Source organism: Gossypium hirsutum, chromosome A05 (assembly GCF_007990345.1).
Source record: "Gossypium hirsutum isolate 1008001.06 chromosome A05, Gossypium_hirsutum_v2.1, whole genome shotgun sequence".
NCBI lineage: Eukaryota > Viridiplantae > Streptophyta > Magnoliopsida > Malvales > Malvaceae > Gossypium > Gossypium hirsutum.
Window position 1 is genome coordinate 109,991,549 of NC_053428.1, and position 26,889 is coordinate 110,018,437.

A 26,889-nucleotide genomic window follows, 5' to 3' on the forward strand; every position below is an offset into this window, starting at 1 on the left:
GATAACGGTTATCGCATCACTCAAGCTTTAGAATAATCGGCTTATGGTTTGAGCCTATGGCTAAGCCAATGATACCGTTACAATGAGGGAAGATATCAAGCTGTTTAAGATTGCATAAGACTTGGTCCAATCTTTCGTGAATGAAAGCGTCATCATCACTATTGTTAGGGTCAATTTAGCATTGATTCTTAGAAATACTTTCGGGATTAAAAACACTTTTAGAATAAAAGCATTGATAAATAAGATGCTTTTGAGCTTTTAGAAAGTGTTTTTAGGAAAAAAAACATTGCAAAAGCACTTTTTTGGCCAAAAGCAGAAGTAAAACTTTTGCTCAAAAGTGCTTTTTAAGGACAAAAAACATTTTTAAGAAGTAATGCTAAACTAAGCCTTAATCCCATGTAAACTTAGCTCCTTTAATATCAATCCCAAGAAGTTAACACGGAAATAAAATTCATCAAACCTGTTTGCTATTGAAACAGCCAAAAATTCCCCACCTTTTTCGTATTGGAATCTCACTTCGTTGAAGTCTCCAATGCAACACCACGCCACATCTCTATTGAAATTTGTAAGAGTCTCCCTGACCTTAGCTCTGTCTTCATTATAGGGACTACCATAAGAGAAGTTGCACCTCCATGGTCGTCCTTCATCATTCTTCACAATCACATTGATGAAATTTTTTGAGAAATTTTCAACATTGATGTTGATGGATTGCCACCACCATAAAGCAAGCCCCCCTGCTCTTCCTACAAGCTCAACATAAAAGGAATTATCAAAATTACAGCTTCTTCTCAATCTCTCTAACTTCCCCCCTTTTTGTTTAGTTTCCATGAGAAAGATGATTTGAGGCTCATGTTTCCTATTAAAATCCTTTAAAGCCCCAATGGTAATTTGCTGGCCAATACCCTTGCAATTCTAGCTCAAAACTGTACTTATATTTTTTTCAGTATTGTACAATTTAAAAGTCTTTCATTTTTTTAATATTATATATATTAATTATTTTAATAATGATTATGAAATAAAAATATTTTATTAAATAATAAAAATATAATACAATGCATGTCATATCAAAAACTAATAATACTATACAAACAAGAATTGCGTAAATAAATCACATTACATTCTCAAAAGAACCTTAGGATAGTTACGAACAACAAACATAAACCGACATGCAAAATACCAAAAATAATAATAATAATAATTTTTTTCAACAATGAAAAGAAAACTAATTCTATTTTCAGTTTGGTGTTGGAACATGGAAACCATGAAGCATCGTGTGGAAGAACTATTATTATTAAGCAGTGCATGGTTAAAACTGTTTTAAATGTAATTAATGAGGAAAAAAAAGCCAGCTTTCTGGTTCAAAGCTTCCAAGAAATTTAAGAGTAAAGAGCAGAACTAATTCCCCAACAGTGAATACCTGGTAACTAGAAAAGAAGAGAAAAAATGGAGAAAACAAAACTAGGAAGGCAAGAAGTTGTTTTTTTTGTTCCCTGTAAACATGGTAGCAACCCTTACCCAAATTTAGCAGAGAAAAAACAAAAAGAAGACCAAACAATGATGATATATGTTGTTTCTTTCATTCTTGTTCATGCATTACATTGTTAATCATAACGCAGTCTTTCCTCCGGCTCGCTGTGACAATGGAAGAAACCTCTGGATATACAGCCATTGCCGTTGACAAGGACAGGAACAGCCAACTTGCTGCAAAATGGGCAGTGGATCACCTGCTGAAAACCGGCTCCAAATGCTTCTTCGTTCATGTTTTAACCAAGAGTTTGCATCCGCGTAGGTATCCCTCTCTTTCGTCATGGTCATGATATACAATCCCTTTTGTATAGAATTTGCTGGCCAATACCCTTGCAATTCTAGCTCAAAACTGTACTTATATTTTTTTCAGTATTGTACAATTTAAAAGTCTTTCATTTTTTTAATATTATATATATTAATTATTTTAATAATGATTATGAAATAAAAATATTTTATTAAATAATAAAAATATAATACAATGCATGTCATAACAAAAACTAATAATACTATACAAACAAGAATTGCGTAAATAAATCACATTACATTCTCAAAAGAACCTTAGGATAGTTACGAACAACAAACATAAACCGACATGCAAAATACCAAGAGTTTGCATCCGCGTAGGTATCCCTCTCTTTCGTCATGGTCATGATATACAATCCCTTTTGTCCATCGGTGACTATGGTTTAGCATGTGGTGTCCTCCTCAGAAATCTAAAAACTTTGTGCTGATACTTGCGGTCCATTTCTTCAATTTATTTTATGTTGTCTAGTGGAGATGGCAATGAGCAACAACATTACTTTTATTCCCTGTTGCATTTGATATGTGTTCTTTTGGGATTTTTTTCAGAGGAGTTTGAAGCCACACCTATGGAAGGTCGGCCGCCGTCTGAAGCTGAGATGCAACTCTACTTCCTTTCTTGCCGAGGGTACTGCTCTCGAAAAGGGGTAAGTTCGTTAGCAAATTAGTCTCTCAAGCCTAAAATTTTTCTCTTGTCATCGGGTTTGATGCAAGTGGATATAAATGCCATATTGTATATGCCATTTTGGAGAAGCTGATTTTCATGAACACTGGGACATTTTCAGATTGAATCACATGAGATGGTCCTCCATGGCATTGATGTTCCAAGTACTCTGGTTGACTACATCAACAACAACGATGTTGGAAATATCATTGTTGGCGCTTCCAGCCGGAATGTTCTTACAAGGTCTTCTCCCTCTCTCTCTTTCCCTCTCAAGAATATTATTCAATAATGTCATTTTCCTCCAGAAAATAAATGAAACCGGCTCAATAGGAACCATTATTTTGGAAGAACAATAAGGCTCCAGTGTGATTTATGAGAATTAGAAGTGCATGCATGATTTATTGGTCACCAGATACGGATAGAGTCCGTAGGACTTGCTAATGCATGATTTATTGGTCACCAGATACGGATAGTCTGTAGGACTTGCTAACTGATATTTGTTCTTTGAAGTTGTGTAAATGACATGGGGTAGTATGAACTCAGCAACATAAAAGCAATATAAAACAAACTCTTATTTGCAGGTCAGAATAAAGAACAGAAATTCATTGCAGATAATTGTAGTCAATTTTTCAATTCTGCAATTACTAGTACCAGATTTATTCCCCGCACATGATTGTTTCTCCTAGTAAAACTGTTTGGTATCAAGCAGTCCAAGGGTGTGGGTGTGGTTCGCATTTTCCTAACATCATTCTGGAAATCGTCTTTTCAGGAAACTTAGAAATCCAGATGTGCCAACCAGCTTGCTCAAACTTGCACCAGAATCTTGTGGAGTACAAGTCATATCCAAAGGAAGAGTTCAGGCTTCCCGATTAGCAAGCAGGTCTCAGAAATCCGACCACAGCAAAAGCACAAACCCACACAATTCACAGCATCTGAAAGCGCTTCTGTCCACACGTACATATGATAACTCGGAGATTGAAGACATAAGCAGGAGCAGGTAACATGAAATACACCGCATTTCTTCTTGGTGGGCTACTAATTAACTGATGCAAAGTCAAAACTAACATCTCCCTAAGTTCCTAGGCCCACTATATGAGTATCAACCTTAGAACTACTGAAATATATCACCATGATGTCTTAGACCTTGAGAGTTGAGACAGAAAATGTAAGCAAGGCCTGCGACATTTATTGCATTATTTTCATCCATGGTTTAGATGCAACAGAATCTCAACAAGTTCCATTTCTGAAAATGTCACTTAAGGCTTCCCTATTTCCAGGGGGAATGAATTTCATATATCATTGCCGAAAGTAAATTAGAATTATCAACCAATGTTAATATCATAGTACTAAGAAACTAGGATGAAAAATGTGAAATGATCTCACCTTCTTCTCTATGAAGAATCTTGCTAATAGTCCACTTCTTAATTTCCTGGATTGGGATCTAAGCCTGTTGTTTTAGAACTCCACAAGTATTTACTCACACCACTAGCATTGATGCAGATCCACATCCTCCCATTTCAATGGCTCGTCCTCACTAACTCGTACTAGCTCACACAGAACTGTTTCAAGCAGTAAAGGCAGAAGTAGTGGAATAACTTCTGATAGAGTCAGTGATTCCTTTCAAGTAAGACCATGTGAGAATTTGAAGACAAATAAACAAGTTACATCACCTAAAGCTTCAAAGAGAAGTAAAAGACCAGAATCTTTTCATAGAATTTCCATACCAGAAAGAACAGATTTTTCAGGGCCACCAAGTTGCGGATCAACTGATATATCTAGTCACGGTTCAGAAAGTACAGCTTACAATTCCAGTTCTTTGGCCTCCCTGACTCCTGTGAGTATATTGTGATAAATTCATTTAGGAATTATGTTTGTACAAACATCAAAACATACAATGACTTCCTGAAATAACTTGTTGGCTCAAGTTATTATGCAACAAGATCCAATTTCCATCTTGTTTGATTTGTTTTCTAGTAGATCTAACAATATTTTTATTGGCTGCTGACCTTCTGGGATAGGTTTACAGCAAAGGAGTTCTCCAGAATCTAAAAGCCTGCACATCTATTATATGTAGCCTTCAATTAGTTTAGCTTATTGAGCTTTTTTCTCTCTAAAATGGATGAAATTCAAGATAGCGTTACATTACAAATATGTGTAGAAATCAGAGTATTTGATACTAAATAGAACATAAATCAGAGTTTTTATATACAACCTATGACACTACTTTAGGAAACTCTAAGTTAGGAAAGATACTAAATAGGAGATATGATCCCTTAAAATAAGGAATTTTAATAAAGAAAATATCTACAAAATATTCCTAAAATATTTACAGAATATTCCTACACTCCCCCTCAAGCTGGAGAATATACATTGTATAATCCCAGCTTGAATAGGAATTTATTGAACACAGGTTTTGGCAAAGCCTTGGTAAGAATGTCTGCAATCTGTCCTTCTGAAGGAATGTAAGAAAGAGTGGCTGTCTTTTTGTTGACTTGATCAGCAATAAAATGCCTATCAATTTCAACATGCTTTGTTCGGTCATGTTGAACTGGGTTCTTGGCAATCTGAATGGCAGATTGATTATCACACAAAACTTCAAAGTGATCCTCCTGATTTGTGCCAAGTTCTTTTAGTAATTTAAGTAGCCAAATTCCTTCGCATATCCCCAAAGCTAGTGCTCTAAATTCAGCTTCAGCACTACTTCTTGAAACAACAGATTGTTTCTTACTTCTCCAAGTTGTAAGGTTACCCCAAACAAAAGTGCAGTACCCACTAGTGGATCTTCTTTCAGTGAGATCTCCAGCCCAACTAGAGTCTGTAAAAATCTTAACAGTTCTGTCTTGTGTCTTCTTAAACATTAAGCCGTGTCCTGGAGTTTTCTTCAAGTACTTGAGAATTCTATTTGCTGCTGCCATATGCTCTTCAGTAGGATTAGTCATGTGTTGACTTATCACATTTACGGGAAAAGCTATATCTGGCCTTGTCAAGGATAAGTAGATTAGTTTCCCAACTAACATTTGAAATTTCTCTCTGTCTACTAAGGACTCATCTTCTTTATTGAATCTCAAGTTTGCCTCCATTGGTGTATCAGCCGGCTTACAGCCAAGAAAACCAGTTTCTTTGAGTAAATCAAGTACATACTTTCTCTGGTTGATCACAAGTCCTTCTTTTGATCTTGCCACCTCCATTCCTAGGAAATACCTTAGCTTTCCCAAGTCCTTGGTTTCGAATTCCCTGTTTAACAACTTCTTCTAATTGCTAATCTCTTCCTCATCATCTCCAGTAAGAATGATGTCATCCACATACACAATTAGGATAGCTTTCTTATTTGTAGAAGTTACCTTGATGAAAAGCGTATGATCGGCAAGGGACTGCTTGTAGCCATTTTGAAGAATGACTTTAGTGAACCTCTCGAACCAAGCTCTGGGTGATTGTTTTAACCCGTATAGAGACTTGTTGAGCTTGCAAACCTTGTTGCTACCTTCAATAGACTTTGAGCCAGGTGGCAATTGCATATAGACTTCTTCCTCAAGCTTGCCATTAAGAAATGCGTTTTTTACATCAAGTTGGTGTAATTTCCAATCGCAATTTACAGCCAAACTTAGGAGTACTCGAATAGTGTTAAGCTTTGCCACAGGTGCAAAAGTTTCTGTGAAGTCTATCCCATATGTTTGCGTGAAACCTCTGGCCACTAGTCTAGCTTTGTATCGTTGGATACTGCCATTGGAGTTATACTTTACAGCAAAGATCCATTTACAGCCGACAGCCTTTTTTCCTTGAGGAAGGTCTGTAATGGTCCAAGTAGCATTTTTCTCTAGTGCACAAATTTCCTCTTCAACAGCCCTTCTCCATTTTGGATCCTTTAGAGCTTCAGCTATGCTTGTGGGAACCTGTTCTTTATCCAAAGTTGCCGTAAATGCTTGAAAAGACGGCATCAATGAATTATAACCAGTAAATTTTTCAATAGGATGCTTGGTGCACTGTCTAACCCCTTTTCTAATAGCAATAGGAAAGTCATCTAGAGTAGTGGACTTACTGATTTCTTCTTCCATTTCGGCAGCTGGACCCAAATCCAATTCTCGGCAAGAATCAGATTGCAAAACAGTCTCAGGGATATGTCTTCTTTTTCTTGTGTAGACACGAAGCTGTTTGGGTGATGGTGTTTTTTGAAGACTGTCAATTGGAGTAGGTGTATTTTCAGGAAGAGTGTTTAAAGTGGGTGTAGGTGAATTAGTCATAGGTACTACAGGAGAATCAATGGGAGCATTCACAGGTGACAGATCTGCAGGTAATGGCGAACAAGATGGCAATTCTGAAGGTTGAGAATGAAGATTAGAAGGAGATACCTGTTGTGGCTGAAAATCACTCCATGTTTCCCCCTGAATTTCAGCCTGAGTGAAATAGGAATCCTGCTCATAAAATGTTATATCCATAGTGGTGAAAAATCGTTTAGAAGGAGGATGATAGCATTTATAACCCTTCTTAAGTGAAGAATACCCAACCAATACACATTTTAAAGACTTAGGATCTAACTTGGACTTATTAGGAGCAATATTTTGGATAAAAACAGTGCAGCCAAAAATTTTAAGTGGCAGAATGGAGGAGATAGGCTTAAAATGAGGAAAGTGCTGCAAAAATATAGATTGAGGCGTTTGAAATTTTAAAACCTTACTAGGCATCCGGTTGATTAAATATGTGGCAGTTAATAAGGCTTCCCCCACAAATATTTAGGAACATTAGTGGTAAATAGAAGAGAACGAGTAACTTTAAGAAGGTGCCTATTTTTTCTTTCGGCAACGCCGTTTTGCTGTGGGGTTCCAACACAAGAACTAATCTGAACTATGCCATTTTCCTTAAAAAAATCACCTAAAGACCTAGCAAAAAATTCACTGCCATTATCAGATTTAAAGAGCTGGATTTTAGACCCAAATTGAGTGAGAACCATGTTATAAAATTGCACAAAAACACTAGCAGTTTCAGATTTATCTTTCAGCAAATAAGTCCAAGTTATCCTACTATGATCATCAATAAAAGTGATAAACCACTTACAATTATCAGCATTCTTCACCCGAGAAGGGCCCCAAATATCACTATGGATCAAAGCAAAAGGGTAAGAAGGCTTGTATGTAGAAGGAAAATAAGATGATTTAGTATGTTTGGCAAGAGAGCAAACTTTGCAAGAAAAAGAATTAGGCCTTTTATTAATGAATAGAGCAGGAAACAATTTTGCAAGGTATTGGAAACTAGGATGGCCTAAACGAAAGTGCCATAACATAACAGTATCAACTTTTCCTAAAGCGGTAAATGACTTGGAGATCTCGATTTTAGGAGAGGTAGGGAGGATGTAGAGACCATTATGCAAGCTGGCCTTACCAATCATCTTCTTCGAGTTCAGTGCCTGCAAAGTACAATCACGATCATTAAAAATTACAGAGCAGTGCAAGTCTGTGGACAATTTACTAACAGAGATGAGATTGCACGCCAGATTTGGTACAAAGAGAACATTTTTAAGTGCAATCTGTTCATTGAGAATAACAGTGCCATATCCCTCTATTTTGCACAAGGTACCATCAGCCGTTTTGACAGCTTTACCAAAGGTATGGAAAAAATTGTGAAACAATGCCTTGTTACCAGTCATATGATCCGTAGCACCAGAATCGAGGATCCAATTAGGAGTTAACTGGGAGGAGAAAAATGCAGTAGAAGAAAGGTTACCTTCTGGATCTTTTATGACCAGATTACCTTCACAAGACCCTTCAAGAAAATTGTTGCCATTCAATCGATGGCAGGTGATAGTCAGACCAGACGAATCTGATGGAGCATCGGAACCAAAAAAATTTTCTGGATTTGAAGTAATCTCCGAAGTAGGAGAAGGAGTTTCGGACATGGTCTAGGTTGAAAAAGAAATCGTAACCTAAGCTGATACCATGTAGAAATCAGAGTATTTGATACTAAATAGAACATAAATCAGAGTTTTTATATACAACCTATGACACTACTTTAGGAAACTCTAAGTTAGGAAAGATACTAAATAGGAGATATGATCCCTTAAAATAAGGGATTTTAATAAAGAAAATATCTACAAAATATTCCTAAAATATTTACAGAATATTCCTACAATATGTAAACTATGATTGCCTGATTACCATGAATACAGTGACTGGTGCCTCTGAGGCGCTTCAGTCCAAAATGAATCTGTCTTCCTATGGCCTAAATATATCTTCCAATTCTTTATTTTGTGAGTCCGTTACCATATTATTGAGACATATTTCATCCTTTCCATGGGTTACATAGCGAGGCTTGGAGGTTGAGATGAAGCGACTTCGAAAAGAATTAAAGAGATCCATGGATATGTTTAAATCAGTTTGCGAAGAAGCTGTTGTAGCAAAAGATAAGGTAAGATTGGATGTTTATGATCATATGTGATCTTATCAATAAAAACTTAGCAGCATACTTCCAGTTTTCTTGACCGGGCCTTTTCTTTTCCCAGCTGAAGAAGCTTCAGGAATGGAAAGAAGCAGAAGAGCGCAAATTAGAGGAAGCCAAGCTTTCTGAGGAGGCAGCAGTGGCTTTGGCAGAGGCAGAAAGGGAAAAAACCAAGGCTGCTATGGACGCAGCACAGACAGCCCAACGTTTAGCAGATATGGAGGCACGGAAGAGAAAACTCGCAGAATTGAAAGCCAATCAGGAGGAAGAAGAAAAACAGAGAGCACTAGATAAGCTGGTTAACAATAAAGCTGCTTATAGAAAATACACCCTTGATGACATTGAAGCTGCGACAGATTACTTCGCGAGTGCACATAAGATTGGTGAAGGAGGATATGGGCCGGTTTTTAAAGCCACCCTTGACCATACTGCTGTAGCCATCAAGATCTTAAGGCCAGATATATCACAAGGACAGAAGCAATTCCAACAAGAGGTAACTATGCTTGTTAATCCTGTTTCCCAAGAACAATTAAACTTCATTGAATTTTACGGTGTCCCAAAACATTGGGTATCTCTTTTCTTGGTGAAGAAGTTTGAATCATCTCTTATAGTAAAACTCAAAGCTGCATTATAGGTAATCTGTCAATTGCAATATATTTAAAATCACAGCTTCTATATATCACAATAAGAAATAAAAAAGTGCCAGAAATGAATGAGGCGGGCATCATTTGACATTATAATGATAGCTGAATATAATATCTGAAATGAGTGAAGAATAGCAAAGAATGTTGAGTTAATTTCATTTTAAATTTATAGAAATGTTCCTTTTATAGCTTCTTTTAAACTTGTTCATAGTCTTATAATTTAAGATGGCAATGACTTATAAAAGCCTTTAAAAGCCCTGCCACCTAGAAAACCAACAAATATGATGTCCACAGCAATTTCTCTAGCCAAATAGAGGGGAGATAAAGAGTATGGTCTTACCTTCATGTGTTTATAGTGGCAGAACTTATCTGTCCTTCTTCCTCCCTTTCATTTGTATTAAATAAATTTGTAATGTAGGTTGAGGTTCTAAGCTGCATGAGACATCCACACCTGGTTCTGCTCATAGGTGCCTGCCCTGAGTATGGATGTCTGGTTTATGAATACATGGAAAATGGAAGCTTAGAAGATCGGCTCTTTCGTAAAGACAACACTCCCTCAATACCATGGAAAATCAGGTTTAGAATAGCGGCTGAGATTGCTACAGGCCTTCTGTTCCTTCATCAAACAAAGCCAGAGCCACTGGTACATCGTGACCTCAAGCCTGCAAACATTCTCTTAGACCGGAATTATGTGAGCAAGATTAGTGATGTTGGCTTGTCCCGACTGGTTCCAGCATCTATTGCAGATGGTGTTGCTCAATATCGCTTAACAGCAGCTCGGGGAACATTTTGTTACATTGATCCAGAGTATCAGCAAACAGGAATGCTAGGTGTAAAATCAGATCTATATTCACTTGGTGTGGTTCTATTACAGCTGCTAACGTCAAAGCCACCAGTTGGACTGACTGTCCATATTCAGGAGGCAATAGAAAAAGGAACCTTTGCGGAAATGCTTGATCCAACAGTACCAGACTGGCCCGTTGAAGAGGCTTTATCATTAGCAAAACTCGCTTTACAGTGCTGTGAGCTAAGGAAAAGAGATAGGCCAGACCTTGATTCAGTTGTGTTACCAGAGCTGAATAGCCTTAGGAATATCAAACTTCAACATATAGCGAACAACAGTGAGATTCAACACGAAGCCAACAACAGTGAGAAAGTTGCTTCTAACGCACCTCTTCATATTTCAGTTCCAGAGATTAGATCACAAGAAAATCAGGTTAGTTAATGCATGAAGATTACTGTCACTAGTCTATTTTACATTATGCATAATCAAGATAAAAGGACAAACAACCCTAATGTAGAAATTGCATTCAAACGTAGATCACTGAAAGAAGCGGATGGCAAAGGTTAGTATCGATAACCAGAGTGTGGAAGTCCAACATCCTTCCATCCAACAGGGGCGTTGCTGGAAAGTCAAACAGGAAGCCTGGTGAAGCAAGCTGTTGGTCGTTTGTAACTTGTACCGGACCTCCCCAGCAGTTGAGAAGAGCCAAGTCATTTTCGTCATAGAAGATAAAGTCATTGCAGCGCCTGTTGACCAGGAGTAATTCTAGAGATCACCCTGAAATTTTTCCTATGGATTAATACTTATACTTATATTTCTCATTCTTGCTAACATGGAAAATCCACCTTGGAGGCTTGAAGACGATATCTTTTGATTATAAACCTATATAATTAGTTCCTGCAGATTGTTTGAACAAATTGATGACTTTTAAAATGTACCGAGTTACAGTTTCTTTAATGGTTGATCTCCATAAAAAGTAATTGCAAAATGTTAATTAGTACACAGCGGCACTAATTAATGTGAAACTTATGACCAAAAGTGTAATTAATACTTTTTTCTTAAATCATTCAAATTAATGTATTAAATGCAAAAAACTTTATTAATATATTGGTCAACCAACCGGTCCATTTTGCAAAGTCTGCATCACATCCAGAACCTAAAATTTCCAGTAGCATGACAGGAGGCTTACTGGGAACAGAAAGGCCAACCATCTGCATCTACTGATGTCTTAAATAGCGGCCAACAAGGAGGATCCTTCTTTTTTAATAAGAGAAAAGAATAATTTCTTAATGTAAGTTGAATATCAACAGTGAGCGGGATCCTGTCTGCCAGACTGCCACAACTAATTTGATAAAAGTTGACGTTTTCCTTCCATGGATTTTAGCAAAAAATATATATTGGGACTATGAAACCCAGCCACAAAAACACCCAAACCTGGCTTTGGCTGATAAATGAACACTCAATATATGAATCACAGTACCATCATCTGGGTTACATAATCCCGGCTAACCCTGGAATATCACTCCAAATTGTTAAAAACAGCTCGTACCCAGCGCCTGGAGATTAATATAACCATTAGAATTGAAGAAAATGAAAGGAAAGCAAAAAGAACAGCAGAGAAAAAGAAATAGAACTGGTTTTCCTCCTTTAGTGTATAGCAACTAGCAAGTTCCAACAGATCTCGCGATGAGAAATTTCATTCAAAAACCAAAGTAGTTTATTCTCAACTCTCACATGCATTTTGTTTCATCTTTTCCTGTCAAGTCATTTTCTTTTACTAAATCAGGACATCTTCTCTGCTGTCTTACCAACAATATTCATTCAATCAAGTAAACAGTCTACAAAGAATAAGAGCAGAAAGTCCACAGAAGAAGAATGGTAGCACACATTATAATGTTCATGATATGAGAGTTTCAGATCTGATTCAAGGCATTAGCAACATATTGGTAAGTTCACAGGTGCTGGTGAGCACATGCAGACGTATACTTTCTGAAGACTAGGGAACATCCAGGGAAAAGCAATAATATGAATGCAACAGTCGCCATCAATTACATACTTATGCCTTAGAAAATTATTATAGATAACAAGAATGGATAACTTTTAAGTTTTAAGCAATAATCAACTACTAAACATACCTATCCATAGTTATATTCTTATGACTATTCTTGATTTGCTTGCAGTATGTGCTGATATCTACAGTGTTGAAGCCAGCTTGGAAAAATAAGGTTGACAAGAAGTCCTCAGAAAAGTAAAATGAACACTAGAGAGAAGAGATTAACAAACATAGCAAATCAGGCAATAAGATGCATTTTTCATGTGAAAAAAGAAAAACCATAATCTGTGCCGTACAACATACTTACAGTTCCATCACCGCGTACATAAAAGCCCTCACTTATCATCTGATTCTTGTTTCCTAGCTTCACCTTATAAGTTGAAAGCATGCAACAAAAGAAGAAAGGCGCATGCCAACTGAATTAAAACAGTTTTTTGAATTTAGGAAAAGGAGTCAAAAGACTAAGTATAGCCCAGAACAAAATCAAGGTTCCAACCAAGCAAAACAGGGGACAACAGATTGAGATGTGATCATTTCCTCTATAAAATGTACTGTAACTTGGAAAAAAGAAGGATTTATTCAACTAAAAAAGGCCACTATTGATGCAAACCAGAAGAAACATATCACTGGCACACAAGGTGGGAACAGAAGAAATGAGACTGAAGTGGAGCACATTATTGAAGCACAACTTACTTGTGCAAAATCTCCAATGGCGTAATCTCGCAAGAGAACATAACCATCTGGCTGCAGGCAAAATATCATTTAGATTGAAGAATATATCCAGACCATCTCAAAAGTAACATCTTAGATATACCTTTAGTACTCTTTTAATATTCTGCAATATCGAAGGCATTTTATGTGGAGAAACTGCAGAAAGCATGAAAATCTGCTTAACATGTTAGTTATCATATAGATGTTGTCCTTTATAAATGAAAACATGAACATTTCCCTTGAAATAACCAGTAAAAATTAGCAGGCAATTAGTTCTACAAATCATTAATGGTAACTAGATGCAGGATCAGAACCTCAGAATTGGGGATTTCCAGTACTCTTACCAAGGTAATTACATCAACTGAAGACGGATTAATCTTTTCAAGAAGATTGTCAACTGTAACATCACATAGAAATGCATTCACCCGATCTTCTTTGAACTCCGCATGTGACTGAATTTCAACAGTAAAAGTTAGTCCTGCCTAATCATATAAGCAACTCTTACTTACCATCTAAGCAACAACACACACCTCTTCCCCTTCACATGTTAAGCACTATTGTAAACTTAACAATTACAGTGATTAATAATGTTCTATGAACATTATTAAGCATACATGCAAGCTATATGCAAGTTTAGTGTACTAAGCCGGAAATGTTTAATGATGGATTGGCACAAACAGGTATTTGAACTTTTTAAATAAAGAAAATAGAAATTATGTCCCAAATGCCAAATATTCATGGTTAGAAAAGGTTGTAAACCTTAACAAGCGCGACTGGATGAGGTGAGATATCACAAGCTTGCACATAAAGTTCGGGATATGCTGCAATAAGTGGAAAGATTGTATTGCCAGCTCCACAACCAACCTGCCAGAAGAAAATGGTCAATCAAGTACATAGATTAGTAACTAAGCTTAAAATTAAGCACCATGGAAAACAAATGAGAAACCTTATTAAAATTGGACTAACAGGTAATATACATTGCTTTAGAATCGATGAAGCATAAAGTGTACCTCTAAAAGAACCTTGACATTAGCGGAATTAGCATCATCAGAAAAGTATTGCCCCCAGTCCTTCTCCAAGTAATGTCTATCTTTGAAGAACTAATACGACAAAATAGTCAAACTCAGAATCCATGTAATATAATTTATCCTTTTGAAACGAAACAATCAGAAAGAACAAAAGCTTCACTTGGTAAATTTTCCCAGAAATGTTATATCAAAACAGAAATTCAGAAAAGGGTTTTCTGAACATACCCAAAACATAAAAGTGTTAGCTTTACAGTTATTCTTTTTAAGGAAAGAAAGAAGAAGCAAAGACCTTGTTTTTATGGCGCTTATAGAAATTGTCCCAAAACTTGGTGGCGTTTTTCTGGTAGTACTCAGCCAAATTCGGGTATTTGCCAGCAGCTTGAATGACCATCGGACGAAACCATGGGTCATGGCTGATGAACAGAGAAAATTGATGGCGCCAACGACGGTACCTGAGATCAACTGCTATTGCCAGTGGTACAACTGTCATTTTCAGCGTTATCCCCGGTTCTGCACTTTGCTGATTTTGTGCTTTTTATTTTCCTTTCTATCAAATAAAAAATTATTTTGAGCTAAACATTTTAAAAATTAAGAATTTAGTCCCTGTATTTTAAAATTTTAGTCCCTATCTTTTATATTCTAAAATTAAGGTATAACTATTAACACTATTTATTTTTTTTGAATTTTTTGTCATGGCATTTTGAAATAATAAAAAATATTCATTACTAATTAAAAAAAGATGCCGTAATTAACCTAAATTTAATAGTTGGATCTGAATTTAGAGCACTAAATTCTTAATTTTTGAAAGTATAAGGACTATAAACATATTTTAACTTTTAAAAAATTATTAAAATAAATTTTAAAAAAATTATGTTTAAAAAACTATTTTATTCCAAAAATTTCAACATGATAATTTAAAATTGAATCAAAAGTTCAGAGAATAAAAGCTGATTATAGAATCACTCTTCTCTCCTTTATTCTTTAAACCAAAACTCAATTAACTCACAGACACGGACCATCCAGCTCACTCTTACCATGGCTCACCATGGTGACTCTAACTCAAAAACTGACCAAAAAACTTGACTTTACAACCCATACCAAGAGCTTAACCTCTAAGTTCTTAATAGAAATTCTTTAAGGTGTTAAAAATAAAATGAAAACAACTCAAAGACAAAAAAAGAAAAAGAAAAAAGAACAGAACAATCACAAGAAGGCAATAACATGCTATTAAATTACTATAAAAGATTACCACTGAGTGATTGCAAATTAGGGGAAATGTATTTCTTTATAGTTGAGCTCTCATAAATGCAATGGTATAGGTTGGATTACATCAGCAATTAAGATTAAAGTCTATCTACAATTGAAATTCTTAACGGATTGACCCAATCCTTTAAGATTACAAAATCAAATCTTCTAAGTTATTACATTTTTAAGTATATATATCATTTTTTTAAATTTAGAAGGTATTTATATCACTTTTTTATATTTGTAAAGTGCATTATATATAACTAGATTATGAGACACCCACGACGTGGAGAAATTATTTTATGGACCATTCCATCACATCATCCATAATCTCTTTCAATAATGTAATGACATTTTAATAATTTATTTACCTTGAACCCCGAATTAGAACCCTAAACCCCACTTGGAAAACCAACACTTTCACTTATTTTTATCTTGATGTTCTTGATCTGATTATTACCATTAACAAGATAATATTTCAACCTAGATTTTTAAAATTTAAATCCGTAATCAAATTAGTTTAATTATTTGTTTTTATTTGATTACTTTTTTTATTCAATTAAATATATTATTAAAAATAAAAAAAATTAATTTAATTTATTTAATTATTAATTCAATCAATTTTTAGATCTAATCCTTTATTTAAATTGATATTCTACTCGATTCTCCACCCAATCAATTAATCCATTCTAATTCTAAAAACAATGATTTCAGTCATGTTGTTTTAGGCAAAACCTCAACTTAACAACTTCAAATCCCCATCCTTATTTATTCTTAGCATCTCTCATGTCTAGTTCCATTTTTTCTTTTTTGGAAAATTTAATTTAATTAACTATTGCACCTAATATTCTTTAATTAAATTAATTATTTATTAATGTCATTTATCTATTTTAGAGTCTTAAAAAATAGTAAAATATTTAAAGGTAATTATTTAATATATTATCGAGTTTTTTAGATTCTAAAAGTGTGTTATAAATATTATATATATATTACTATATTTTATAATATGCTTGTCAAATCCTCAATCTACTTGTTAAGTCTAAAAAACCCGAAAAATAATGTGAAATATTTTTCTATAATTATTTTTAAAAAATAATATTAGTTAATTTAAATTTTATTTTAAAACCTTTATAAAAGAAAAAAAAAGAGAACTTGCGAATAATTGATAAATTATGAACAGATCGGACCCAGGGCAGCTATGCAGTCCCCAAGAGAAAGAAGAGTACATGAAGAACAGTTAAAAATGATGTAAATTTTGGACAATCTCTCAATTCCAAATTCGTTGACCTAGTCAAACATGAAGCACAACACATGGAAGTTGGGCATCAATGGCCATTCCCATTCAACATTAGCTGCCCCATGCAATGCATGCTAAACTAGTGACAACAGTTGGAGGAGTCCCACTTGAATTAATAATACTAAACTAATACCATTATACCAAGGCCATCACCATCTGTTTTCAACAACTTCACAAATAAATAAAAAGAAGGCAAGTAAAGTAAAGGCAAGGATATTTATTTTCTCCTCCACCACCGCCACATCTTCCCATCTTCATCCTTGCAATCTTGGTTTAGTTTTGATGATGGAGGGTTTCAATTTTAGATCCAAATCATCCAGGGATGGGGGGATGCAGATGGAGAGTTACTATGGAGGTAAAGGAGGAGGGCCTAGCAACATGCAGGACTTGAGGTGTTACAGTGCTAATTATGCTAATTCTGTTCAACCAAATCAGCTTGGCAAAGAGATTAAGATGAAGAAAAGCAAAAGCTCCTTTGAGTCTTCTTCCAAAACCTGGAGCTTTAATGACCCTGAGTTGCAGAGGAAGAAAAGGGTTGCTAGCTACAAGGTTTATGCTGTTGAAGGCAAGATGAAAGGTTCTTTGAGGAAGAGTTTCAGGTGGATCAAGGACACTTACACCCAGGCTGTCTATGGTTGGAGGTGATCCCATCTCATCCTTGCCTACTCTCTACTTTTGTTTCTCTTGTCTCTTCTCTCTCTGTCTTTTCCTATGTGAACTTTGGGATTTGGGATGTCCAAAAATTCTTCAACATCAAAATTCCAGAATCCTATATATAGCTATAAAAAGAAAATTTATTACTTGTCTGGTACCTAAGCCAAAACCACATCTATGAAATTTGGAAATTAATGTTTCTTGGTTGAGTTTCTCAAGTTGGGGGAGACTAAAGACCCATGGCATAGTTACTGAGGCTTTAGATTGCCTTAAACAGATTATTCTGATCAAGATCAGGTCATCTAGCATAGTTACTGATAATAAGAATGGTACAGATCTATCAAAAACAATACTCCAATGAATTTAATATATAAAAATATGTATAAAATAATAAAATTCAGAGATACAAGAAGCCAACATCAAAACAAGTGTGTACTAGATGAAAACAAGGAAGATGACTTGCTTCAAATCCTCTTTTTTTTTTTCCTTCTTACATCAACAGCATTTGCAAGATTGTACATCTTTTCAGACTTACACAGGCAAGCCGAGATAAGGCAACTTGTAACAAAGATGAAGATATAGACTATTTTCACCGGCTACCAACTCTTGTTATGTGTGTGTCGAGTAGTGTACAGACAACACAATACAATACAATACAATACAATTGCCCCCAGCACCCAGAGGCCTTTGTATAATCAATGGGTCTTGTGTAATCTAAAGAGATCAAGAAAATAATTGTGGCTCAATGTTAAAAATGTTAGGTGAGGCCCTAAAAAATCTTCAAAAAAGGCTATTGTTTTTTATTCAACTTGGCTCGGACTTGCCTGATCTTTGCGTCCACACGTGCGGTGAACCCGATCTTAGTTTTCTGTCGTGCCTTGGACCGTTCTCTAGTCCACATGTGTTGATCCTCAACATCTTTCCTGTAGTACTTGATCTCTTGGATGATATGATGATCCTCTGGCTCGAAACATCTTTGGTAAGCTATATGAGCCATGTAAGGGAGGGTACAAGCGATTGTGGCTAAGAGGGTGGTCTGCCAGTAGATGGGTGCGGGAGCAAGGGCTTCCACTAGGATTTGGTAGGCATTGCCAGATATTCTAGGAGATACCGCGCCATAAATTAAGAGAAATATATACCAAGCAGCAATGCTACCCCATATTGTGACGTGCTGGATCCATGTGAAGTGACTCATTGTGAGGGCAATCTGGCAATTGAGAGACCAAACGATGCAAGTGAACATTGTTGTACCCAAGACAGCCAAATCGGCGGTCTGGCCTTCAGCACGGAAAGCTTGGTCGTACAGGATGATAATATTGATGAAGAAAATGATTAAAGAGCACAATAGACCATTTCCCATCCACCCGAGTATTCTGTACCAGTCGAAAAACAAATTCCTAGGTCCTTGCTGATATACTGCAGGAAACTGCAAGACATGCAATATCTTTTAAGTCAAGTCTCAACTCTAACATGGATGAATTGCTAATGAAAGAAGCCTTTTACAAAACTAACCTCTAAGCAGACCTCAGAAGAAACATCTTGCTCAAAAACTCCTAGTGACATTACTGGTAGTGAGGTAAGAACAACATTGAACAACAACATGTACCAGTCATCGTAAACTGATTGTCCAGAAAAGCCTGTAAATGCCTCGAAGTAGAAGAGGGTGAGGCCAAACGCTATATTCTTGTAGAAGAAATAGCAAATCTGAATCCAAAATACCCCAACTGGTACAGAATTAGAGGAGGGCCAAGCATTTAAAAAACAAGAAAATGAAACAGACAATTCCTCGTTATTACCATCTGTGCGATCCTCTTGTAACACCAATGTCCATGGACAACAAGAAGTCTTTCCAAGAAACGAAACTGGGAAACAGAGAAGTCACTGGCCATTACAGCCTGAAAACGGGAAAAAGTTTGGTAAATTTCACTAACATGAAAAATTAACCAGTCTTAAGAAGCATCATGTCAAGATAGAATAGCAAAAGCCTACAATTTGATAATAATTGTTACAAACATCAAACATATTTGAGAGCAAAACATTTATTGGCAGTTGATGAGGATGTAAGAAGATGTTACCAACCTGCATACCTTCCACACCACTGATACCAACTCCAATATCAGCCTCTTGAATCATTCCAACATCATTTGCACCATCACCAATTGCTAAGGTGGTTTTCCCAGTTCCTTGTTTTACTAATCTTGTTACCTGGTGCCAAGGAAAAAAAAATCACCGAGAATAGACAATAAGATCTTCACTTTCAGGAATATCACCCGATTTAATCCATTAGAAACATAGAAAATTCTTACTAGTGCCTTCTGCTTTGGAGACACACGACAGCATATTACAGATGCACATTCAACCGCCAAGCCTAAGAATTTAAGTTTCATATCATCTTCCAAGGCATATGCAAGAGTCTTTCCGTCAATGATTAATGCAAAGGCAGCATGTGGATCATTTTCTTGTTTGATCATTTCTAAACCATTGGTGATCTGCTTCAATATGTCCTCCTTGACTTCCTGATGAGTAACAAAAGGGCAACAAAGTCTAACATCTAATGAAATCAATTTCCAAAAGAAAATTTCCTGTCAAGAGAAATACATACCTGTTTGTCCTCTGAACCACTTTCTGTAATACAGATTTGCTTCATGCCTTGTCTTAGCAGACTGCAAGCAAACCTGCATCACAAAGAGAAAATTTCACTAAATAGCTATCATGGAACATCTTTACACCTTTCAGGTTACCATTAGTGGATGAAAATAACGAGAGAAATGGCAGGAGACAAACCCTATATTTATAGCAGTTTCCATCTTATCCCCTGTCAAAACCCAGAGCTTCAAACCGGCTTGTGCTAGTTTATCGATACATTGGGGCACCTGAAATGATACCAGGTTGAAAATGAAATACACCAAGCGACAAGTGTGTTAGAGAAACCAAACAAGGGTAATAACACATACCCCCTTCTGCAGTTTGTCCTCCACGGCAGTAGCACCAACGAGAAACAAATCCCTCTCCATCATCTCTGCAGCATTTTCAAGATTTGCATCTCTATCAGCCCCAATAGATGTTTTTGCTTTCTGAAATTCATTGTTCCAAGCAGTATACTCAGACTCCTCGAGCTTTCTATAAGCCAGTGCCAATGTACGCAATCCAGCTTCTCCATACTCATTCAAATGCCTAGTGGTATCTTCCAGATACAATTTTCCATCCTTTGCCAACCGATCGAAAATAATGCTGTGCCAAAAAGAGGAACAAGCCATCATACCATTGAAGGAACACATTCGTGTAGGCTACCATGTGAATTCCCTGATGATGAGGTCAAAGGACAACATAGAGACTAACCTGTCAGCACCTTTACACAGGAGAAGAATTTGCCCTTCTTCATCCCTTACAATAACAGTCATCCGCTTTCTTTTGCTTGTAAATTCCAACACATTCAAAATTTTGTATTCCCTACAAAATTCCTAAAGGACCATTAAGATGCTCAAATAAAAAAAGATTCTAAAAAGAACAAGCAATATGCATTGCCATCCCCACCTTTCAATTGGTTTTCCTGAAGCCGTATACTTTTCACGAACAAACACACTTGATTGAGTTCTTTGGAAAAACTCAAAACCCAATTCTCTGGCAGCAACAAGAAAGGATCCTTCATCAGGCGACTCTGCTTCATATGTATAATTGCCGGTCTCTTCATTCAGCTCAGGGATAGCAGTGTGACAAACTGCTAATATTCGGCAAAATAACATAATGCGTTCTGCAGTAGGCTCTTTCAACCAGTTCCCATTCATGAGTCGGTTGTCCTCAAAATTAAACCCTTTTATGGGAGACTTATGAGCGTTTTCTTTCTTGGAAGCGACAAGGGTCTTAAGTTCACCTTGATCCTCCTGGTCATTAGCCATCTGTTCTGCAGCAGCAAGTTCAACTTCACTAGGGGACACACCATATGGAATACCAGCAATGGAACATTTGAGAAAATCCATCTGATTGCAGGTCAAAGTGCCTGTTTTATCTGAAAGGATGGTGTCTACTTGGCCCAGTTCCTCATTTAAATTAGATGTCCGTGCTTGAGCAGGAATCCCAGTGTCCTCATCATACATTTGTATGTCTTGATTAATAAAGGTTGCTTGCAAAACCTTCACCACCTCAATCGAAACATAAAGAGAAATAGGTATTAAATATCCATAAAGCATGAGAGCAGTCACCATATGGCTAAGCCCTGATATTACAGGCTTTTTGGGACTATAGTATTCATCTGCATCCTGGGGTCGCATAAACCACCACACTGGCATGCTGTACTTAATTTCCACAGCAAAGCCAAAAGAGCTGATCAATGATATCACCAGAAGGACACTGAAAAGAACATAAATTATATAATCCATTTTCTTTTCTACTCTGCTCCTCTTGGAAGGAGACCTGGTGGAGTTCTGCATGACTTTGCTATCATGGCCAGTGAAGATCACAACCCCGTACACAAACTCTGTATTTCGGAGTTTTGAATCTCTAAGGAGAATTTGGGTAGGGTCAATAGCATAAACTTTACCTTCATATTCAAGGTTACCAACAAAGGTGTAAAGGCTAGGGTTGGGATCTTCACATTTAATTATTCCTTTGAAGTTGTTGAAATTATCATCCTCATCCAAACCCAAGGTTGCCTCCAAAGCTTTCTTTGCCTTCAAGTTGGTCTCACCATCTAAATTCATGGTCTCCACATAGCAAATTCCATCCTCGTAATTTGATGATAACTGTAGCAAATCTGCAGGAAAGAACTGATCCTTCTCCACTTTCACCACATCTCCAACTCGAACGTCTTCCCATGTCTTTTTACCGAAGCCGCCTTCCTCATTATGAACATGAACTTTCCGACTATTAACCTCCCTATCTTGCATAAACCTTCGCCAATCCTCCAAACCTTCCTTCGCCATGCTTAGCCCTACGACGAAGACCAAAGGTGCAATCATGCTCACAGGAGAAAATGGCGAAAGGGGTGTAAGTGAAGCAATTGCACATCCAAGGAAGTACAAATTGGCTACTCGATGGAATTGTTCATACAGAGCTTTTGGTAAGAAAGAAAAAAAATTATATTTGGTTGTGGATATGCTATTTGATCGATAAGGTTTTTGGTTGAGCACTTGAGGTTCATTGCAATATACAGTTCTTGAGAATCCGGGCCCTCCTATAGACTGTCCCCCGCTCCCTGAACTTCGAAATAGACAAAACGAATAAAGATGGCTCTTGCGGAGCTTTGCTCTTATCCTACCCCGTGCCATCTTCTCAGAATCAAGCTTTTCTTTATTTATTTACTATCAAACAAAGACAAGCTCCAAAATCTACCACTCAGTCACCTATAACACGCAGCTTTGTTGCTTTAGTTCCTGATTTCCAAATACCAAATGATTCATATTTACAAAATGAAGCTTACAACAAATCAACATTGGTGAAAGCTACAAATTTGACCCAAAAGAAATTCCAAGGTAAGAGAGAACACCCCATGCAGCGGTTCCCAGAATCCAACATAATATATATATCCATGCATGCATGCATACGCACACACACATATATATATAATTTGATAGCAGAAAGGCAAGAAACAAAAAACACACGTACCCAACATTTCTTTTAAGCTAAGATCATTAAAATAAGGGTGTAATGGACAAAGGAGACAATGCTGAGCTGAAACTTTGAAATTTCAACAAATGCACAACACATCATTGATACTTGACCCAAAAGAAAATAACCCAAATACTCGAAATGAAAAGTTACCTGGAATCTAGAGGCTGGTTCATCTTCAATACCAAATGAAGTAGGCAATATCTCTAATGGTTAATTTGGATTAAAGAAGAACGTGTAGAGATAAAAAGAGAAACAGAGAGATAGAAAAGCCAGGGTTTAAGGCTTCCCCCTCCCTCTGTTTCTTCGAATCCAATAACAAGATTTCCCGGGGTCTCCTTCGCCCCTTCACTTCTATACGTAATATTTATAAATCTCTGTTCTTTTTTATTATTATATTTTTTTTGTGTATAATGAAAATTTTAAGGTTTCTTGGTTTTTATTTTATGAAAATCAGAAGAGAAAGCATAATGTGTTGATGGGTCAGGTTTTGCAAGAGAAGGAGAGAAAAGAGAAGGGTGGCATGGCCATGGCACTCAATCTTCATTTTTCGTTTTTATATAAAAATGGAATCAGCCAAAACAGAACCTATCTTTTCTAACGTTGTTTTTTTTGTGGGGCCTATTTTCATCCTACGTGTCACATCCCTTGTAATAATAATAACAAAAGATTTTCTTCGTTCATCTATTTATGGAAAACAAAATTACTCTTATAATTAGACCTTATAATCCTACTTTGTTTACCTCTATATTTAATCTCCAAAGATTTAGGACTTTTTGACTATCAACTCCCCCCATAATTTATTATTAGTCCCTACACTTTTATAGGATTTGAAATTTAGGAGGTGCAATCTTTTACTTCGCATCTCACATGTTTTTAACCTTACCGAAAGTAAACGTATCACCCATTCAAATTAAGCATTAGCCTTTTAAAAGTTAAAAATTCAATCTATCTTCTTCTTCTTTTTTAATTTAAAAATCCTAGTCCGAACATTACAGTCATAGGTAGTTTTCGTCAAAATTTGTTAACTTAATATGTTTATTTTCTGTTTGTTGCAGGAAAACTAAGAAATTAATAAGACATGTTGCTTCCAAGCCAGATAATTACTTTTACCAATTAACAAAAAAATCAATTCAACCAATTTGTATTGGTTTGTAGATCAACTGATTTTTTTTTTATCTCTCACCAGACTGGTACTCCACCCAATTTCTAGTCCAACTAGTCCAATTGGCCACTCCAATCCAGTTTAGAGAACATTAAATTTTCAATTCTTTTTTCATTTTTTTTATTTTAAAGAGTTAAATTTTCATAATATTTTTAAAACATATAAATTTTAAAATTTTATGTATCTTTAAGGATAATGACCAAATTTTATTGCAAGATAAAATTTAACCATAATAATATTGTTACGTTTTTTGCAACCAAATTTATGGTTAAAATTGACTTTATACAATAACATTTAATCGTTACGCAACATAAGACGTAATCAAATATGATGTAGTTGTAAATTAATATTTTACAACTATATAAATAGGTAAACTACACAAATAGTCACTCAACTATTAGCATATTTTTATTTTGGTTATCAAATTATAAAATCTTTCAATTTTATCACAACGTTTCTAATTGGTTTTGTTTTGGTCATCCTTTGTTAAATTGTTAACAAAAATTGTGGCACAACCTCTTTTTAATTGGTGTAATAACACATTTAGTCCTCGACACTTACACATTCTATCAATTTGGTTCTAATTTTAAATAATTCAACAAACTTAATCATTTGCATTTACAAATTTTATCAATTTAATCCCCAAACACATTTTTTTTAAAAAAAATAAACATAATAAATCATTTAAATGTAATAAAAAATTTATCAGCAATAACCCAAGTTCTTGTTATATTTTAAAAAAGAAATTTAATTACGTCTTTTATTCTGGAATCCCCAAAAATAAGATCTTGCTCCAATTGTCCAAATAAATAATTTTAGGGAAGTCTCTTTGTTTACTCAATTTCATTTCACTAATTGTAAATTATGAGGGTTTTATTTAAGCCAAAAAAAATTAGAAATGATTCTAACTAAGCCATTAAAATAAGGGGGGAGGCTATATCTCCACCTTATGAAAAATATAAGGATATCTTCTCCTTAAAAGGTAATAATTCAAGTATTGTAAATTGGTAAATCTTTGGTTGTGGTATATCAAGGTAGTGGAGGTAGGCAAGTAGGGTCAAACTACTATAAATCAATTTTCCAAGCTTTTTTTCCATTTCATTATCATTTAGAAAAGTTTGCAAAAAAATTTAAAATACCAATTCACCTTCCTCTCGATATTTTTGGGCCTAACAATTGGTAACATAGTTTGGTCTCCATCAAAGGTTTAACCACCAGGAAATATTCAGAGGTTGACTATACGAACAAGGATTTTCAACAACCACATTCATGTCCTCGTCATTGTTCAACTACGCATATAATTTAGCTACATGATTTCCACATTTGCAGTGAACTACTATCATTCTCTCTACATTTTCATCATCTAAAACCTGAAGGTAGCTAAATATGACCAGATTTAATGATGCCAAATGATAAGTGTTAAAAGTAACATACTTTAGTCTCATTCTAGTGTTAAAAGTAACATACTTTAGTCTCATTCTTAATGCATCTTTGCATGATGTTAACTATGAATTATATACTCATAATCCTTTAAATTCATGTTTTGAATCTTAATAGAGCACTTGGGAGCAATAAGAGTGAAAATCAAAACATTGGAGCAATTTGGAAGCTGCACATAGGAAACAGAGTTTCACACGGCCAGACCACAAGATCGTGTGAGCCACACGGGTGTGTGCCCAAGGCATGTCGATTTCGCAGACCATGTACGCTAAAAATAGGAAATTTTGATTTTCAGATTTTTTGGCACTTTAAGAAGATATAAATGATAAAAAAAAGAAAAGAGGAACAAGCCGTCTTAGTTTAGCACAGAAGTTACCCAAAAGAACACCATTGAAGCTAATTTCTAAGTAGTTCATCAAGATTCAAGATTCCAAGCTTATTTCCTAGGAAGTTTTCATGAGTTTCTTTTATTTTAATGGTTATACTGTATTTTCGATGTTTATTCTTGCAAGTATGAACTAATTTTCTAAATACCTATGGGAGAAGAACCCTAGAATGGATTTTATTATTTGATTTCTAGTTTTATTCAAGAAAATCTTAGTTTATTTATTTTCAATTATGAATGCTTAATTGTTCTTGAGTTAATATTTCTAGAGTATTAATCCATGTTTGATGTGCATGAGTTTGAGTTGAATAAACTCTTCTTGTGATTAGATCTTGCATAATTGGATGAACTTGCATGCAATCCTAGAAATAGGATGACATAAATATACCAGATTATAGTCAAATCTAATATGGGGATCTATAGAGTGAATTAAGGCCACAATAAGTGTTTTAAATTAGAAATAAATTTCAATTAATCAAGCTAGAGTTAGTTATTCTTATGCTCGAAAGAAATATTAGTATAAATTAGGGATTTCTACAGATCAAAGTACTAGGATTGAATGTCTTTACTAGGATTAAATTTTTTTAGCTTATTTCATTAAATAAAAAATTTTAAAATATAATAAATCAAATACATTTAAAAACATAAAAACAAATATTAAAACAAGAAATAAATAAAAAATGAGACTAAAACAATTCTTAAAACAATACATAAATTGAAAATATAATAAAAAGTTGTTATATTAAAATTGAAAATAAAATGTAAATATGATTAAAAATATATATATTTTCAGTATATATTATGGGCCGGGCCCGGGCAAAAAAGTTTTACCCGAGGCTCAGCCCATTTTTTAAACGGGCCTCATTTTTTGCCCAAACCCATATTTCGGGCCTATATTTTTACCCGAACCCTCTCATTTTTCTGGCAGGCCTTCGGGCCTGGCTAGGTAGCCCGGCCCATGC

General features: G+C 35.5%; 5 protein-coding genes across 18 annotated transcripts; 3 read left to right on the plus strand and 2 right to left on the minus strand.

Annotated features, from left to right (window-relative positions):
- The first annotated feature begins 1,640 nt into the window (after nt 1-1,640).
- On the plus strand, nt 1,641-4,340 carry LOC121228999 (U-box domain-containing protein 51-like). Its single transcript, XM_041112063.1, has 5 exons — nt 1,641-1,785; nt 2,377-2,474; nt 2,613-2,734; nt 3,261-3,488; nt 3,992-4,340. The coding sequence occupies exons 1-5, from the start codon at nt 1,641-1,643 to the stop codon at nt 4,338-4,340; spliced, it is 942 nt and encodes a 313-aa protein (XP_040967997.1).
- Nucleotides 3,040-14,739, minus strand: LOC107904320 (uncharacterized methyltransferase C3H7.11). Of its 13 annotated transcripts, none has more exons than XM_041114595.1 (12): nt 14,427-14,739; nt 14,120-14,209; nt 13,869-13,973; nt 13,454-13,561; nt 13,213-13,284; nt 13,092-13,142; nt 12,706-12,768; nt 12,481-12,605; nt 9,902-11,901; nt 4,216-4,323; nt 3,875-4,050; nt 3,040-3,435 (listed from the first exon to the last, which is right to left on the minus strand). In XM_041114595.1, the coding sequence occupies exons 1-9, from the start codon at nt 14,625-14,627 to the stop codon at nt 11,865-11,867; spliced, it is 852 nt and encodes a 283-aa protein (XP_040970529.1). In that variant the 5' UTR covers nt 14,628-14,739; the 3' UTR covers nt 3,040-3,435; nt 3,875-4,050; nt 4,216-4,323; nt 9,902-11,864. The 13 variants fall into 13 exon arrangements, with proteins under 13 accessions (XP_040970529.1, XP_040970526.1, XP_040970530.1 ...); XM_041114592.1 differs by having other exon boundaries at nt 12,706-12,814; nt 13,092-13,138; nt 14,427-14,712; XM_041114596.1 differs by having other exon boundaries at nt 3,875-4,323.
- On the plus strand, nt 8,837-10,786 carry LOC107902489 (U-box domain-containing protein 34-like). Its single transcript, XM_041112064.1, has 3 exons — nt 8,837-8,887; nt 8,982-9,410; nt 9,980-10,786. Exons 1-3 carry the CDS (start codon nt 8,837-8,839, stop codon nt 10,784-10,786), a joined length of 1,287 nt encoding a protein of 428 aa, XP_040967998.1.
- Nucleotides 14,740-16,644: 1,905 nt separating the features above from the next.
- Nucleotides 16,645-17,532, plus strand: LOC107904319 (uncharacterized). Its single transcript, XM_016830654.2, has one exon. It carries the CDS (start codon nt 16,962-16,964, stop codon nt 17,322-17,324), a length of 363 nt encoding a protein of 120 aa, XP_016686143.1. The 5' UTR covers nt 16,645-16,961; the 3' UTR covers nt 17,325-17,532.
- LOC107904318 (probable phospholipid-transporting ATPase 4) lies at nt 17,394-23,463 on the minus strand. 2 transcript variants are annotated; one of them, XM_016830653.2, is made up of 11 exons: nt 23,091-23,463; nt 20,868-22,672; nt 20,673-20,783; nt 20,288-20,564; nt 20,118-20,206; nt 19,936-20,008; nt 19,640-19,849; nt 19,413-19,538; nt 19,130-19,228; nt 18,846-19,037; nt 17,394-18,759 (listed from the first exon to the last, which is right to left on the minus strand). In XM_016830653.2, the coding sequence occupies exons 2-11, from the start codon at nt 22,595-22,597 to the stop codon at nt 18,124-18,126; spliced, it is 3,543 nt and encodes a 1,180-aa protein (XP_016686142.2). In that variant the 5' UTR covers nt 22,598-22,672; nt 23,091-23,463; the 3' UTR covers nt 17,394-18,123. The 2 variants fall into 2 exon arrangements, with proteins under 2 accessions (XP_016686142.2, XP_016686141.2); XM_016830652.2 differs by having other exon boundaries at nt 20,868-22,702.
- Nucleotides 23,464-26,889: the final 3,426 nt, after the last annotated feature.